The 17,172-nt window shown below is 36.2% G+C and overlaps 1 protein-coding gene across 1 annotated transcript in view; it reads right to left on the reverse strand.

The window, feature by feature from the left end:
• Window positions 1–978: 978 nt before the first annotated feature.
• The window catches only part of LOC149169737 (uncharacterized), a 62,631-nt gene continuing 46,437 nt past the window's right edge, over window positions 979–17,172 (reverse strand). The window contains exon 5 of the mRNA XM_089425314.1: window positions 979–1,308. Coding sequence (XP_089281440.1) covers window positions 979–1,308 — 330 coding nt within the window. The remainder of the gene's footprint in view (window positions 1,309–17,172) is intronic.

Genomic DNA, 17,172 nt, shown 5'->3' on the forward strand with positions numbered 1-17,172 from the left:
AACAAATAACAAATAAATACAGATTATCAAATAACAAAATTTCTATTTTTAAATAATTAACTTAAAATTTAAAATACTTCAACTTTGAATATGAATTTAATTGGTTATGATATATAAGAATAAATATTACGAGATTAATATGATTTACAAATAATTTGGAATATCTTAATTATATTGAGAGGTCCAATTCTTAATTTTTTTATTTCTAAATTTATATTTACCCAATAAAATTATAAAATTATTATTCAAATTAACAAATAACAAATAAATTACTATACAAATTATGAAATAAAAAAATTGCTATTTTTAAATAATTAACTTAAAATTTAAAATACTTAAACTTTGAATTAGAATTTAAAATACTTAAATTTGAAATAAAAAAATAATTGAAACCAAAAAACACACCAACATAAAATTGCAATGTTTAAATTTTGATCGCTGAATATTTTTAACTCACAACGAGCTAGTTAACAGAAAATGTGCTAGTTTTTAATTCACAATCAACTATTTAACACGATGTGAACAATTAACACAATGTGAGCAATATTTCCCAATGAGTAAATGCCACATTAATTGTTTTGTCCTTCTACACCTCACCTTTATTCAAATGTGTGCAGCTGTCAACAGTGTGGCCAGAATCAGTGAAAAGGTTTATAAAGGCATGGTAGGAAATATGGCCCATTTGTTTTTTTTTTTTTTCCAAGTTAAGTTAATCTATTAATATGTAACAAAAAAGTACAATGAGGCTCATGCCTCAGCAGTGCCTAACATAAAGTATTAGAAAGTATCTTGACTGCCCCAACATTGGGGAAACCAGTCCGCAGAGACAAAATATCCAGATGGAGTATCAGTCTTTAAGCCCCGAAAAAACAAAAACCAGAGAAGTTTCTCCATGAAAAACAGAAAGAACCAAACAAATCCAGTAGAACTAACATATCAAAAAATTCCAGACAGATGACACCTGGCAGCCACACAATATCATTTGAGCTCATCCGGGATGGGCTCCTCTACAATCGGATAGGCATACTTTGTCCAGTCATCCTCCTCCTCCGCCGACGCTCCGCCGTGTGGCCCACCCGCAAGTTGGACATCACCATGGCAGCCAACAGCCGCCTTCGAATCCAGCCCTTCAATCCCTATTCCACCTGGCGAGCGCGTGGCACCAGAACTACCACCCTCAGCATGCTGACCGCCACCCATGGTCTGGCCATGCAGAGCAATTTTTCCTTCATTTTGCAGATTCTTTCCTGTGTCTCGACCATTTCTGTGTCTGAGAGCTTCCTCTTGCCGCAAATCAGAGTTTTCCGCCTAGGTATCAGGCTGTTCATTATCTTCAGTGAAGAGGATGGTGATTGTAGCAGTAATCACTGGTCTGTTCAAGGTGCTACGAAATCTGAATTGGGTTGAGTGGGGAGTGGGGTGAGGGGGCAAAGGAAAATTAGCTGTGTGAACCACAAATTCTTTGCGACCTTCACCCGGAGACATAGCACGACCCCGGCCACTACGAGTATTGGGATATCTTCCTGAACCATAGCTATGGGGGTGATACATTTCAAGGGAAGGAGAGGAGGCAGCAGGCTCAGGATTCTGCTCCGTCTGAGGGTGGGCACTACCTCCCCGTGTCCCTCCTCTTCGACTTCTCATTCGACGTCGTACCATATTAGAATGACTGGCTAAGAGTTCAGTGGAAGCGATGGCAGAGGGATTGAGAAATGGAACAAGGATCTGCTAGGGGGTGGTTCACTGACAGAGCTTGGAATGGGAATGGTGATGCCCATTACCGAAATCGATACAACTCGTTAACCAGCAGCGACACCCAGTAATTGTGCGAGAGCTGGATTCAATGGCTTGAGGCGGGTAGTTGCAGTGAAGCAGAGCAGGAGGAATCACAAAATGGCGAGGGGAGTCTATGTTCAAGCAGATGAAAGCACTTTCGCGCCCCAAGCCTGCATTAAACGCTGCCTGCGGTGTGTCGTGAGATCGGCTCAAAGGGGTATGGGAAGAGGCGCCATCGGCCAAGTGGCCAGTCCTCTTGCCGTCATCCATCAAATTCATCATAAATTCCTTTCAATGTCACCCGCATCTGGGTAAATATGGCCCATTTGTTACTGTCAGGAGGATCTATTAAATAGTGAATAGGTTGGAAATATTGCTCATCGCCCTGGCAATTAAACATTTACTATGAATATAATATTTTTTGTAAAGTTTTAGCTTTTCAATACAAACAAATTGACATGGCGCAGTGTGAATAGTAATCTCCATACTTATATTGCAGGATTGTAATGATTTCAGAATAAGACTTCATCTCCTTGAACCAATCAACATCTAAATAAATAAATTTAAACAAATTAAAAAAATAAATTATATATGTTTTGCAATGTTAACTTTATAGATTATTTGTTTAATTTTTGATCAACTTTAAATTAATTCGATGTTCAACGCATATCGAATGCGTTATATACCCTGCCGCAAGCGACATAGATAATAAGAAACATTTAAATTGCGACCATGAATTAAATGCATAAAATAATTATACAAATAATGAATCATGTCAAATACCCATTGTAGTAATTTGTTCTCGATTATAATTTTGTGGCACATTAATTAATCATTGTATTCATTCTCCTTCTTTCTCATACTAATCAACATGTGGAATGCTATGAATCATGACTATGAAAACAATTTAAAAAGACTAAGAGAAACAACAAGACAAGCTTTGTGATATCATAATGTGATTTGTCAATGGGTTGTCTATGTTTGTTATTCTATGTTCATTCTTGATTAAAGCTTTTCTTTCTTATAATTCAACAATGTTAGACATCCAAAAATGTTATGTAATGTGGCAATTAAATAAATTTAAAAAATAAAAAGAGAAACAACCAAAAAAATTATATACTTGGTATATATTTTCTTCTCCTTTTATTTTCACTTTCAAATATATTTTAACATTGTGCACAACATATTGATTATTTATTTATCAGCCAATATGATAATTTTTCTTCACATTTTCATCATTGGTCATTGTTCTAAACAACTTAGAAATTAATAATTCTAAACAACATAGAATCAAAAATATTACAAGAGAAACAATAAAGGAAGTGCAACACTAGAATTTTCCAACAAGTTATTAGATCTTGGGTTTGACATTTGAAAGGATTTGTGATTAATTAATATGTTTGTCCTTTGTGACTTTGTTTATACAACACATGCAATTTTATTTAATTTATTTATTTAATTTTTCTTCGTACAACATTTTTTTATTAAAATTGTCCTTGTATAAAGAGAAATAATCACTTTTGCATCACTACATTGTTGGCGCTTTTCCAATAAATCCATCTAGAAATCAAATATCTCTCACTTTCATTAATTATGTCTTTAAAAGTGTGACAATGTTTTGAAGCCCTAATTTGTTTATTTATTTTAATTATTGAAGTACATAATTGTATGGTTAAAACTATATCATAACTATAACTATTTTATGTTTTATATTTAGAAATGTCATTAGTCATTTTATAATTGAACTTGGAGTTCTTTGTGGAAATTCCTAGAGCTTGGTTTAGGTTATTATAGGACCAAAGTTCTACTAACATAATCACAATGAAGTTATTCAACACATTGTTTTCAATAAAAAGTCAAAATAATTCATTGTAGCAACACTTATATAATGGTTCTTCTTTCAAAGCCAATGTATGCAAGACAACAAGATCATTACTTAATATTGGTTGCAACCAAGAAGGAAAAGAGTGAAAAAGTGTTAACAAAAGTCTAGAGCCTAAAAAATGGCAACCAAATTTAAAATTGTTGTCAACTCATTTTTGTTGATGCAATTAATATTTTGTTGAGAACCCCATACACTTGTTGTGAAAGTGACTTTATTTTTGTATTTCATGTTCCTTTTAAATAAGTAAACCTTGACACAATCTTATAAGAGTTGGGAAATATGTTACTATTAATTTCATAATGCTTGAGAATATTAGACATGGTAATAATTTTATTATTCCATTTCTCATTATGAATTTGAAAACATGAAACCATTGTGTCCAAGATTGTTCTATAAATTTTCAATTTAAAACAATAATATTTTAATTTTATGGCATTTATTAGATGGTTTGGTGGAATAGAAAACCAAATGGTTCCATGCAATAAATTTTCTATTGTAGAAACAATTTCTAGAGTAGTTTGTCCCTAAAGGGGATGAAGAGAGGATTTTCTTCTAGTGCAGGAGCAAGTGCGTTTCCAACTAATACATTGTAGTGTGAATAAAAGTTAGCACCTACTAACTTTCCTTCTAGCACAAACACAAGCACATTTCCATGAATGACATTGTATCGTGAAGGAAACGAGTCGATGCTAGCTTTCCTTATAGCACAAGTATAAGAACACTTCCGACAAGAACATTGCACTATGAAGGAAAGATAGCTTTTACTAGCTTTCCATATGAAAAGTACAAATATAGAGCCCACCATAACATATTTTTGAATACAAATTTATTTCATAATTTGTTATGATCCAAATATTAAAATATAATAATAAAACACAAGTACACACTATGAAAAACAATGTGAATATGGAGCAAAACTTGAGTCATCTTCAATTTTATGTATAAATTTCATGTTTGAATCCTTGATTCATTCTTTTGAGAACAATTCTTCAATTTTTTCCCATGTGGAGTACAATCTAATATCTTCATAAAATCCCTTCCACTATTTTGAAGCATCACCCTCAAAAGAAAATTCTATCCAACAAGGACTTGAATAATCTTCCTTTATCATTTAAAACCATTCTACAATATTGTTTTCATATTTATCTTCCTCTCTATAAATCTACTATAACCATTGATTCTTAAGTGAGGTCAAAATACAAACCCTCAAATTACAGATCAATATATTATTAATTATGGTCTTCAACAGTTAAAATCCTTTTGTGATTTGAGTGGAAAGTGGTATCCACCATGGTATTTACCCATTATATCCACCCATGGTATTTAATAATAAAAATATGTAACTCAATGGGGCATCCAAAAATAATAAGGGGGTTCCCCTTTGAAAAGGATAGATTGGTCCATCATGATGTAGTTATAAAAGTTTTCCTCGTTTAATAAAGAGTTGTATCTCTTTCCATATACCGCAATGTATTCAGTGTGTGTATTTTTTTAATCAATGTCTTTAATAATTTTAAGGAATATTTTGTGCTTTCTCTCTCTCCTATTCAAGCCTCTTGGATCTTAGCCCTTAAGATCTGGATCAATGGTATTAGAGCACGGTACAACTCCATGGCAACCATTTTTTGAAGCATATTTGAGGTTCAATGTGTTTAAGCAATAAACCTTGCAACCTGAAGTTTAATCCTTCGGTCACTGCATTCTTCTCACAATGTGTTAAGGAACCTGCCATGAAGGATAAGAACGAATGTGCACTTGCAGTGCCAAACCTTCCATGACAAGTCCCCTTTCTCTCATCCGCAGAGCATCAACTATGGTTGTTTGAGGTAATAGACAAAGCACCTAGAGAAAATTTGGAAGGGATTCTTCCTTGTGGGTTTCAATGGTGACATCAAATGTAGGGTAGGAAATGCATGTCAAAACTAACTCACCCAGATCTCGTCATCATTGAGGAAGTTATTGTCAGACTGGTTAAATTCTCCTTCCACAACCTTACCTATGTAGGAAGAATAAGAGCTTGACCTACAGGAGTATGACAGGTCTATCCTATCCTCCTCTATCGTGTCTGAACATTCTCAGGCATCTAGATCCATCCCTTCTCATTTGAGGGTTTGGTAGCTCTTAAGCCATAACCCACGTATCCATCAACTTGGCCTTATTAAACTCATTCTTCTCTATCAACACATCTTCGATTATTGAATTTGGTTATATGTTGGTCTAGGCATTGACTAATGAGGGTTTTAAAAAAATAGAGGGTTAAGAAAGTTTTCAGTACAACAGAGTGGAGTCTTCTATAACTGTGGTGAATAGGGGTTCAATGGAGTCCCCAAACGTCATCAATAACATACATTCCATTAGTCAGGCACCTATAAAGCAACAACCATAGTTTGGATTTGAAACAAAGAGTAACAATAACAACAACATTGATTTTAAGCACTTTGGAGTTGGCGGTCACAGTCATGTGATGTCGCAGCCTATGTACAGTCCATTGTTGAAAATAGCAACAAGAAATGATAAAAATAGAATCCAGATATTCCAATTTTAATTTGTCCTTGAATTAAAATTGAGAACTAAAATTCGAATTTAGTCTCACCAGCTGCTTGAAAAATAATTAATTAATTCATCTTGGATTATTTAGTTGGAGAAATTCAAGCTAGAAGCCTTTGTGAAGTCATGCAACAGTTATCCCTTAAATTAAGGAGATTATCCCTTAACTAAGGAGATAAGGATGAGTTATAATTGAGTTGTAATTAGTTAGCTCAGTTAATTGAGTTATGTCCAGTTAAATTACTTCCAAACAGTTTGAGGAACTAATTGTGAGTTCAGTCAGTTAATGCATGCATGCATCAAACTAGTGTACTCCAGATAACTGAAGATTCTCTCATAAATAACTCATGCATGTCTATTCAGAGAAAGACCCAATTGATATTAAAGACAGGGACATTGTACTATCAGTTGCATGAGTTTTCCTATAAAGGAAACTCATCCATGCAGAAGGAATAAGGTTCGTTGAAGATTGTGCAGTTTTACAGGGTGTGAGATTAGTGTGAGTGATTAGTGTTACACTTGGTAATAGGAGGATCACCCAGGAGAAACTGCGCAAGGAAATAGGAGGCTTGGAGGGCAGAGGAGAAGGTTTGTGAGAAGCCTTGTTTGGTTGTGAGCATCCAGGAGGATTGTACTGAGAGCTGGTTAGCTGTGAGAGCTAAGGCTTTGTATTATTCTGATATATTTCCACCTTGTATGATAATACAGATAGCAAGGTTTTTAGCTAAGGCTTTCCCTAGAGTATTCTTCTGTGTTTCATGAGTATTGATTCTTCTTCTCTGTTATATGTGTTCTGTTTGATCTTGCTCAAATTGATTTAGCTTCCGCAAGTTTGACTGTAGAAGTAGATTAAGTATTGTGCTTTAGTCTATTGCATAATCAGGTTAATCTATAGTGAGAATTTCTACATCCATCTCATATTTTAGGACATAGGAGGGATAACAGTGGTTTTAATGTTGGGCACAATGGTTCTCAAACTTTTGTTGATGGTGGGAACTTCATCAAACTTTTAGAGGGGCATGTACCCAAGACTGTTACATAAGATGATATACGATAATTATCTATTGAACACGGCCATGTACTTGAAGTTAACATGGTGAGAGAGAAAATAATTGTATAACAACATCGTTGCGATTTTATCAAATATACAACTATTAAGGATGCTGAGAGAGTCATAAAATTTCTTCACAATAAATGTGCATTACAAGGGGGATCAATCCTTACAAGTCAGGTTTGTTGATGGAGAGCGGGAGAAACTAGGTACAATAGAACATACATTTTTTATCAGTTGCTTAGTAAAAAAACATCAAAATATGAAATGGAAGATATTTTTGCTAGGTTTCGTCTTGCAAATAATATATTTATCACGTGAGATGAACAAAAGAAAAGCAAGAGTGTGCTTTTGTGAAGTACCATTGAGAGAAATTGGAGAAATAACTATTAGTGGAATGAATGGAACTTATGTGATGATAGGTTTTAGTCAACCTTTGGCTATATTATTTGCTGAGCCTAAGAGAGCGAAAGCTAGAGATATGATAAAAGTTCCTACATTTGGAGGTCCAAGCTATGGTACAAAATTGCAAAGGCCATTTGGATCAAGGCCATATTTTGGTGGTGGAAAGCACATGGGAGGACATGGAATGCCTTCAAACCGACACCCTATTGGTGTAACAAGTGTGCAAAACCCATATCCATAAGTTAATTCCCATCCTTAAGTAAGCCTTTCAACTCCTAGTGGGAGATCAATATTTGTCGGAGGACACTCACCGATGGTAGGCACAACGAATATTTAAAAAACTTCAATGAATGGTATACTTCAGGTATCTAATCACACCTCTTACATAATAGGTGGTCTTGCAAGGATGAGTACCCCTTCTCAACTGCCAAGTTTTAATGCACCTTCTACATAGTGACAATTGCAATCTCAAGGTTGGATATCACCAATGCAACAACCATGCCAAATGCAACAATAGATGTGTTAGCACTTGAAATTTCACCTCAGGCTGAGAAAGGTAAACCTCAAGGCTACATCAAACCATTTAGCCTCCTCGTAGCTAGCCCTACGGGGCAGGAGAAGGTTCTCTCCGGTCAATCTCGGCAGATCTTCAATGGGATGAGATGACCAACAAGGTAACACTGATATTAGGCTAGTAAATTGATCAAAAAGGTTGATTTGGGATTTTTAGGGTTTTTGGTGGCAATTTGAGGAATTGCAATTTTGGGTGCGGGGATTTGACACAGTTTCTGCAGGGGGTTCCTTGGGGCGAGGTAGGAAACAATATTGATGCCTTAGATTGAGATGGATGATCAGGAATGAAGGATGAGGAGCTAAAGAGAGCAAACAATGACTTTGAATTCCCTTTAGACAGTAGAAAACATTGAAATTAAACAAATTTAAAAGCAGAGCATGGCTAGCATGAATTCATACTTTAACACTTCATTTGTTTAATGTGCAGCAGTAAAGGAAAGGAAATGATTCACATAAACACACTTACAAGAACATTGAGAAACACACCCTCAACACATGAATCCACAAGAATCCCAAAGAGGACTGCAAAACCCTGGTCTTCCTTAGCCAAAAATTGCAGAGATACAGTGAAATAATACAATGATAGCTTCTCCCTCAAGAGTCCAACCATGAAAATGAGCAAGAAAGTACATAATATAGATGATCTAACCTCTTTCCCTGCCTCCATGGGTCGAGCTCACTATCCTAGGAGCTGTTTCAACCACCTCTAAACTAAGCACTACAAAATAGGCAGTCAAAACAACTTGCCTCTATAAACTTGGAAACCAGTTCATACATTCAATTTTTACCCTTTATATGAATGAATCTTCTAGAAGAGTTAAAAAAGGGTAAAATTTTCTAAAAATTTTCACAATTACATCAAAGAGGACCATCATTAACCTCAAAAAGTCAAACCAAGTCAAACTGTGTTTTTCCAAGCTGTTACAGTGAAATCTGGCAAAGTTTGCCTGACGGGTCGCGCCCCTTTGGAGCTCTGTTTGGGGCACTTCTAGGTGTTCGAATTGGGTACAGGATAGCGCGTTGGAAAGGTCTTTGAGTCTACTTTCCAACCCAACTGGAATTTTTCAATTTGGAGTTCATTTGCCCTGTCAAAAATCAATTCTCCCAAGACAGCTTTCTGCAGTTCAAAAAAGTGGCAGAAAGTCAAATTTTGCATGTATTTTGACCTTCTGGAGGCCCAAAACTCCATAAAAACTCAAGTCCATCCATGGGAATATGTAACTTTCCATGAAAAATCAGGAAATGCTGAGTTTTTGTGAAAAGGAGTTTCCATGACAAAGGGTCTCACCGGGGGTGAGACCCGTTAAAGAGCCAAAACCTATAAATTACCAAAAATTGCCAAAATTACCCAAAATTCTCAAAATTTTTTGGGATTTGAGCTTTGGCTAGGCTATCGAGTGCCATGATCTTTGAGTGAAGCCTCAGCCAAGATACAGAGTGGATTGGTCTTCTTCTTCCCTTTTAGGGCCTCGGACAACCGCCTTTGAAACATTTTCATTTTGGCCTTGCACACATGCATCCTCGCCCAGTAATGGTTTTTCATGTTCCTCAGCAACTTTTTATCTTGGTTGGCCTTAGCCAACAGCCTCTCCAAGTGTGCATTCTCCTGGATGAGCATAGACTCTCGGTCTGCAGGCAATGGGTCACCGGGTCTCCTACGGTTCAAGATTCGGTCACTACGAATCCTCCATAGCTCATCAAGTGCTTTCTCCTCCTCCAATTGTTTGTTGCACTGCTCCAGGTAGGTGATGGTCCATTGGGCACCCTCAAATCTCCTCTGCAAAGCATAATTTTCAGCTCTGAGATGCTGAATGATATCCTTTGCCTCCTGGCTAGGAGAACTGGTCTCAAGATCAACAAACTCAACATCGGGAACTCCTGATGGACCCTCATCAATCATGGGCTGTTTTCCCCTCTCTGGTACCTGTGCTGGTGAAGAAAGCGAGGCCCCTTCCACCTGATGTGGAGATAACACTCGCTGAGCTGAAGATGAAAGCGAGACCCCTTCCACCCACTGTGGAGATAGTACTCGCCGAGCTGCTGCAAACAAGGCCCTCTGGCCTCTCTAATAAGTGAGCTGAGATGAGGAACTAACATGTCGGGTGACCGGAATATCAGGCTGCTGAGATGGTCCTCCCTCCTCATGAATGACCTCATGATGTGGCTGGGGTGGCGCTGTGAAAAACTCACGAGAGATGAACTCCTCCCATGAGATACCCTGCTGAGTCAACTGATGCAAGACTATGAGCTGAATAAAACCATAATGACATAGGCTCCTGTACTGCTGGGCCAGGGTCTTCCTCTGCAACATGGGCACCATCCTCTAAATGTTCTGAAAGAAGAAAACCGGGATGTTCATCATCCTCACTCGGGTGAAGTGCATCAAGAGGCGAATGTGATATGAGTACACCTGTGAAAATCTGCCCTCAAAGGTAAAATAGTGCATAATAAGCCTCATGATGGGAGCATACTCGCTCCGGAGAAATTTGAATGGAAAAACACCCGCCAAATGTCTCATGAATGGTGGCCGGACATAAGGCTCAAAGTGAACAGTATCTAGCATCTTGCGCTTAGGCCACACCTCACCAACATTAGGTATCCCTGTAGCATGTGAGATCACCTCGGGTGTCAATGTAAAGTCCACCCCTACAAGGTTGACATGTCCATCATGCAAATGTAAAACGAATAGGCGAGCCAACTCTCTGTGATGTTGAATCCGAGAGATCCTCTCACAAAACTGATAACAAGACATGTACTGAAAACAAGTGACTGCCATAGGACAAGCCTGTAATTCTGCCAAAGAGGTGGGCTCCTCTCGCTTATGATGTCCACCCTTACCACCCTTACGAGGCCTCCTCTGTACCTCAACCTCTGTAGATGATAAATGGTCATCACTTTGCTCATAAGTTTCGGTTTCTGACATAGTTTAGGAGCAAAGTGGACAAACTGTACTGCTGTCTCTGCCTGTAAAAAATGCTGAATTCTATGCTGTTTCAAGGGGAAAAAGACATGAGGGAAATGTTAGGGGAGGGATCTTTTAACAAGGAATTGGGAATATATAAACATAACAGGGAATTTTTAAGGAAAATGTTGCAAACCATTATGCATATAGGAGTACATATTTAAATCAGGGATATTGGGAAATCATTTGCAAAGATCACTGCATATGGGAAAAAACATGTATGAAAGTGAACATGGGAATATACATACATGTATTAATAGGGGAGATAGCGAAAAATATGCACAAAACTGCTGACATATTCACCAACATTTTTATTGTTTACACATGCATATGGTGGAGGGAAATTAGGGTTTGAATTTGTGATGCTATGGGAGAGGGGTAGGGTTTGCATTTTAGTGATTAGGGAGAGGGGAGGGTTTGCATTTTAGTGATTAGGGAGAGGGGAGGGTTTGCATTTCATTTACAAAATGGTATGGGAAAAAAGATATACATATAAGTGTGAGTGAAAGGGGAAGGAGGGAAACAAACACAAAGGGAAAAACACCTTGAAACAACACAAACCCTAGCACATTTTCAACATTAACATTGCAGTCATATGAAGGAGTTTCACTTGAAAAATTTTGATCATTAAACATGTTCATGACATCCACCATTCATAACCAGCAACCATTCCATGTTTAGAACACCTACCTCAAACAATTTGATAGCTTGGAGGGCGTTTGAGCGAATTTGTTTGGAGTTTGCAGCAATACAGTTCAACGGGTCGCGCACCACACCCAACGGGTTGCGCCCCTCTGACGAGTCGCGCCCGTTGTTTTTCTACACTGGAAACAACCCTCTGACGGGTCGCGCGCACCTGACGGGTCGCGCACCTGGCCTGACGGGTCGCGCACCAGTCTAAAGCCCGAAATCGCTCTGTTTTTGCTCCTTTCTCTCAATCACTCTCTCAAACCTCTCTTGCAAGCGTTAGGATGCACAATGAGAGTGATAGGAGGGAATTTGGGTTTTATAAGTTTCATTTGAAAAAATTTCATTCACAAACCCACTTTCTAATGTTTTCTTTTTGACACTTTATAACACTGATTTTTGGTTTCTTTTATCCTGAATTTGACTCATTGAGTGCTTTGACTTGATTCTTTTTGCAGGTAGATCATCTGAGGGATCTCGGGAAGGGGGCCAGGGTTTCATACTGTCCTTGGAAGCTTTTCGAAATTTCATCACTTTTTACAAAAATTTGAAAAATGACCTTGGCTTTAAAAAACAGAGTTTTTAAATCCAAGGTGAAAATTTACTGTACAAGATTGGAATTGGCGAAGAAACATCTTTAAAATCATCCCTTTGACTTGCTAAGCACTTATTGACCTTCAGAGACATGACCTTGTAAACCATCTTGACCAAAACCCTAGACCTAGGGATTTGACCTCAAGACAAGACAAGACAAGCTTGAAAGTGACTAAGGACTGAAATGACCTGATCCAGTAATGCCAAGAGGGGAACAAAGACACCAGCTCCTCCATCAGGGTTATGGCATGCCTAATGGGATGCAAAAATTGACACTGATGAGACACCTACTTATGCAAATGCAAAGAGCTTTGATCGCTGATGGAGGGCAACAAGACCGACTCTAACAAGATGTAAACTCCATTTCAACATCACCATTTACAACCAAAACAATCGCATTCAAAATCACAACCTCCTTAGCAATCCTTTCATTATGGTCAACACATGTAGGCTTCGTAACCACTTACTCAACAACGCAAATTTGGTTAGCTACCATTGTCATAACAATCATTATCTCAATATGGTAAATTGTATGTCTCCTAGTCCCAAGTGCAACAACATGCTGCTCTAACTCTCCAGTAGGTTGTTCCTATGATTATGCTAGTACAAGATATGCAACACCATCACTAGCAGTAAGCACAACCCCATCAATAATAACGCGTTCTTTGGTTAGTACACCAATAGTCACCTATTATACAACCAAATTTCCAGTCACAACAACATCTGTCATTTCCATGACAACTTTAGTTATCTGCAACACAAGCATAAACACAATAATAACAACAAACAATGGCAATGCCAACACAATAAAATGTAGTACCAATGCAGTTTCAACCATAACAAGTGTATTATGAATTGGCTCTGGCTCAGTAAACCCTACAACAACAACCCTAGATATTTTTTGCAGAACCACAAATAGTAGTAGCAGCAAGTATTAGCACTATGGGCCCAACTTCTATAACAACTAATCCTATAATTGCTCTAGCTATTGCATCTATTAGTGTTCAGGACCCTACTCCAATAACTTGTGTCTAAAATAAGCATAAATATCTATAAGGATACAATATTATTGCATCATAAGGGAAAGCAAGTGGGAGAAAACTGAGAGCTAACAACATTTGAGAAATAGCAAAAACAAATACAACAACCATTTTTGTAGCCTCAATCACAACAACAACCTCATTTTCAACACTCTCGTTGCTTTCCTTCATACTTGTTGAGCCTCATGGAGCTCTATCTCAATGATAACAGGTTATTGGGTTTGATTCCCAAGTCTGTAAGAAAATTTTCTAACCTTTTGGCACTCTCTAAGCCCATTTGTTGGGCCATACACTGTAAGTATCGCAATTTGTCCATACTTGGTTATGGGTAAACCACAAAAAACCATTCCCCAAGCTTTTGGTTGCCAACTAACTTTTGGGTCATTGACAAACCCATGGTTATGGCTCAACCACACAAAACCCTTATCTTTGTTGGCACTTGGCACATTGTAATCAATTAGTTATGGGTCATCCACAAACCCACAGTAATGTGTTAACCACACAAAACCCTTTTCATCATTGGAATTTGGTTATGAGTCATCCAAAAAACCATGGTTATGGGTTAACCACACAAAACCCTTGTCTTCAACAAAACTTGGTTATGGATCATCCACAAACCCATGGTTATGGTTTAACCACACAAAACCCTTGTCTTCTACAAAACTTGGTTATGGGTCATCCACAAACCCATGGTTGTGGGTTAATCACACCCTTCTCATCATTGGCTTATATCTTCTTCATCAAGGTAACTGGATCACTAGGAGCCACATTTAGTAGAAGCCCCTCGTGAGGAAATGTGACACAATGGGTACCATTGCTTCTTAAGGGGGGAGGTTTAATCCGAGTGGAAATTGGTATCCACCCATGGTATTTAATAATAAAATGATGTAACTCAAAGGGGCATCCAAAAAAACTATAAATAGGGGGTCTCCCCTTTGAAAAGGACATATTAGTCCATCATGATTTAGTTGTAAAAGTTTTCCTCATTTAATAAATATTTATCTCTCTTTTCGTATGTTGTGATGCATTTAGTGTGTGTGGTTTTTCATCAATGTTTTTAATAGTTTTGGGAAATAATTTGTGTTTTCTCTCCTCTCTCTCGGCGTTTCAGCCTCCCGAATCTTAACCCCAAAGATCTGAATCATATGCAAGTGTATTATCTTTCGAAGACCATTTTAATCACCTTAATTGTACATACCAATGAGAACCTATGATAATTTTAAGTTAACATATATTTCAAATATTGTTTTCAAGTTTGTCCTTCTTGTTGACCTTTCTTTTGGTGCATCTATAAATTTTTGGCTCTTATGAGTCTATAATTTGGGCCTATAGTACTCTAATATGTTTTCTCTACAATTCCATAGCCTTCACCAAAATTTGATGTTCCAAGTGGAAATTATAGTAACTTTCCCCAGCACCACTAGATTTTTTCCTTTTCCAAAGAGCAAACTTGTAATTGATGTCAAGTGTCTATTTTTCAAAATACTCTTCTAAAATTTTCATCTAAAATTACATGGTCTAACTTATTTCCAGTGCAATTTTTTTTTCTCTCAATTTGGCTATTTAAAGAAGCATATATGATTAATTTACCCAACTTTACTTGTTTGAAACTAGTTTCGGGACCAGTAAAAAACCCTAATTCTAACAAGTTATAAATACAAAATTGTAGAAAAACAAAGCTTTAAATTTTAATACAAGTACCTTAGTATGTTTCCTTATATCCACACTAGTACAAAATGACTAATTAATTACTAAAAAAAGGACGAAAAATTGCATATAAACGACCTTTTTAGTCAGTGACCAATAGTGGCTAATTTGCAGTATCTTATAACGTGACCAACTTTTAGTTGTATTTAGCTTAGTCATTAATTGATTGTCTCAATTTTATCGCCTAGTAGTATATTTAATCATACTTTTGATCATTAATTTAGTCATTAATTTCCACAATTAATGACCAAATACCAACAAAATATACTACTATATGACTGCCCAATAAAACCAATCAATGACCAAAGAAATATGACCAAAATGTTGGTCGCGTTATAAGATACTATAAGTTAGCTACTAATAGTCATATGTATGTAAATTTTAGTCATTGTTTCAAACCAATCAATGATCAAAGAAATATGACTAAATTTTGGTTGTGTTATAAGATACTGTAATTAGCTACTAATAGTCATATATATGCAAAATTAAGTCATCTTTGTAATCACAAATTATCATTTACAATGGTCATTTATCTTTTTTTTTGGTAGTTTCATATTCATTATATAAATGACTGATTTAGTGGTTTATATTCATTTCATTTGCTTTCATTAATAGTATTTATAAACAACTAATGTAGCCGTCGTATATTCATTTTATTTGTGTTCATCATTAATCAATATAAATTACCAATTTAGTAGTTTTAGATTGATTTTATGTGTTCATTATTAATCAACATAAATTAATTAGTATAATATTGCGACTAAATTAAAAAAATGCAATATAATATGCATGTTAATCTAATTTGAAAATGCAAAGTAACATATATGAATTACACTAGTAAATAATATCAAGTACAAATGTAAACAACTTCAACCATTTAAATTATATTATATGAAATGTCAAGTATTACAATACGAGTTTCCAACTTAATATTGGTTCGACTACAATTTTTATATGAAATATTGTTTCAACACTTCAAAACATTATCATTGTGCTGCCAAGGCATTGTAGGTGAATTCGCCAACTCTAAATACTTGATCATTAGTTTGTATATGCGTGTCTCATGTGGGATATTGGATTTAAGGGTATCACTAGACTGGTTCTATTCTGTCTCTCTCTCTCTCTGTATTTTTCGCTCTAGTGTTATTGTTCTCCTCTTTCTTTAATTTCTGATTTTTACCATCAATATTGAGTTCTTCTTCTGTAAATGAAAGAAGATACAATTTAGAGTATAAGACATGAAAGATGATGAACACTAGAATATAAACTAAAGTAGACTATACGTAATTTATATGACATATACCTCAACATCAGTGATGTCAATGCCATTTTTCCCCACAAAAGCAAGAAACTCGAATATGTTTTCTTCAGTTGGATGATAGTGGCCACAATGTGGCCATATGACATAAATAAACAAAGCAAATAAAACATCAACATAGAAAAGAACACCTTAGGAACTTAGTATTCAACCTTCAAGAAAAGCTTAGGCATAATCATGCGAACTAATTTGCATGCTAAAAAGATAAAGCTATATATAACTTGTGAAAACAAATGGAAATAAAAGAGACAACATATAATAAATAATGTATGACAACTCCCCTTTAAAAAGCGCATTCTTTGCAAAGACGGTGTTGATATATAATTTCTACTCATTACATCATGCATTTACACATGACTGGAAAACTTTGATTTATTTGTGAATTAATAAAACTAAAGCAAAATATTTTATTTATGTTCTAAACACCAATTATTGTTTCCCAATGTGATTACATGTACGTAATATGTCCTTGTTGTGTTGGATTGCATCAACTTTACCTTGATGACATTCTATATGTTATTCACAACATTCTACTGATTCAAAAGAATGACCTAAAAGCACACAAGTTAAAATTGAAATGTATTATATGATTAACTTCAAAAAAGGACACAATACATGCATTGGAAA

This window comes from Pinus tabuliformis, chromosome 4_2 (genome assembly GCF_031772625.1).
Source record: "Pinus tabuliformis cultivar Carrire ecotype Pingquan chromosome 4_2, CPIR1, whole genome shotgun sequence".
Classification (NCBI taxonomy): Eukaryota; Viridiplantae; Streptophyta; class Pinopsida; order Pinales; family Pinaceae; genus Pinus; species Pinus tabuliformis.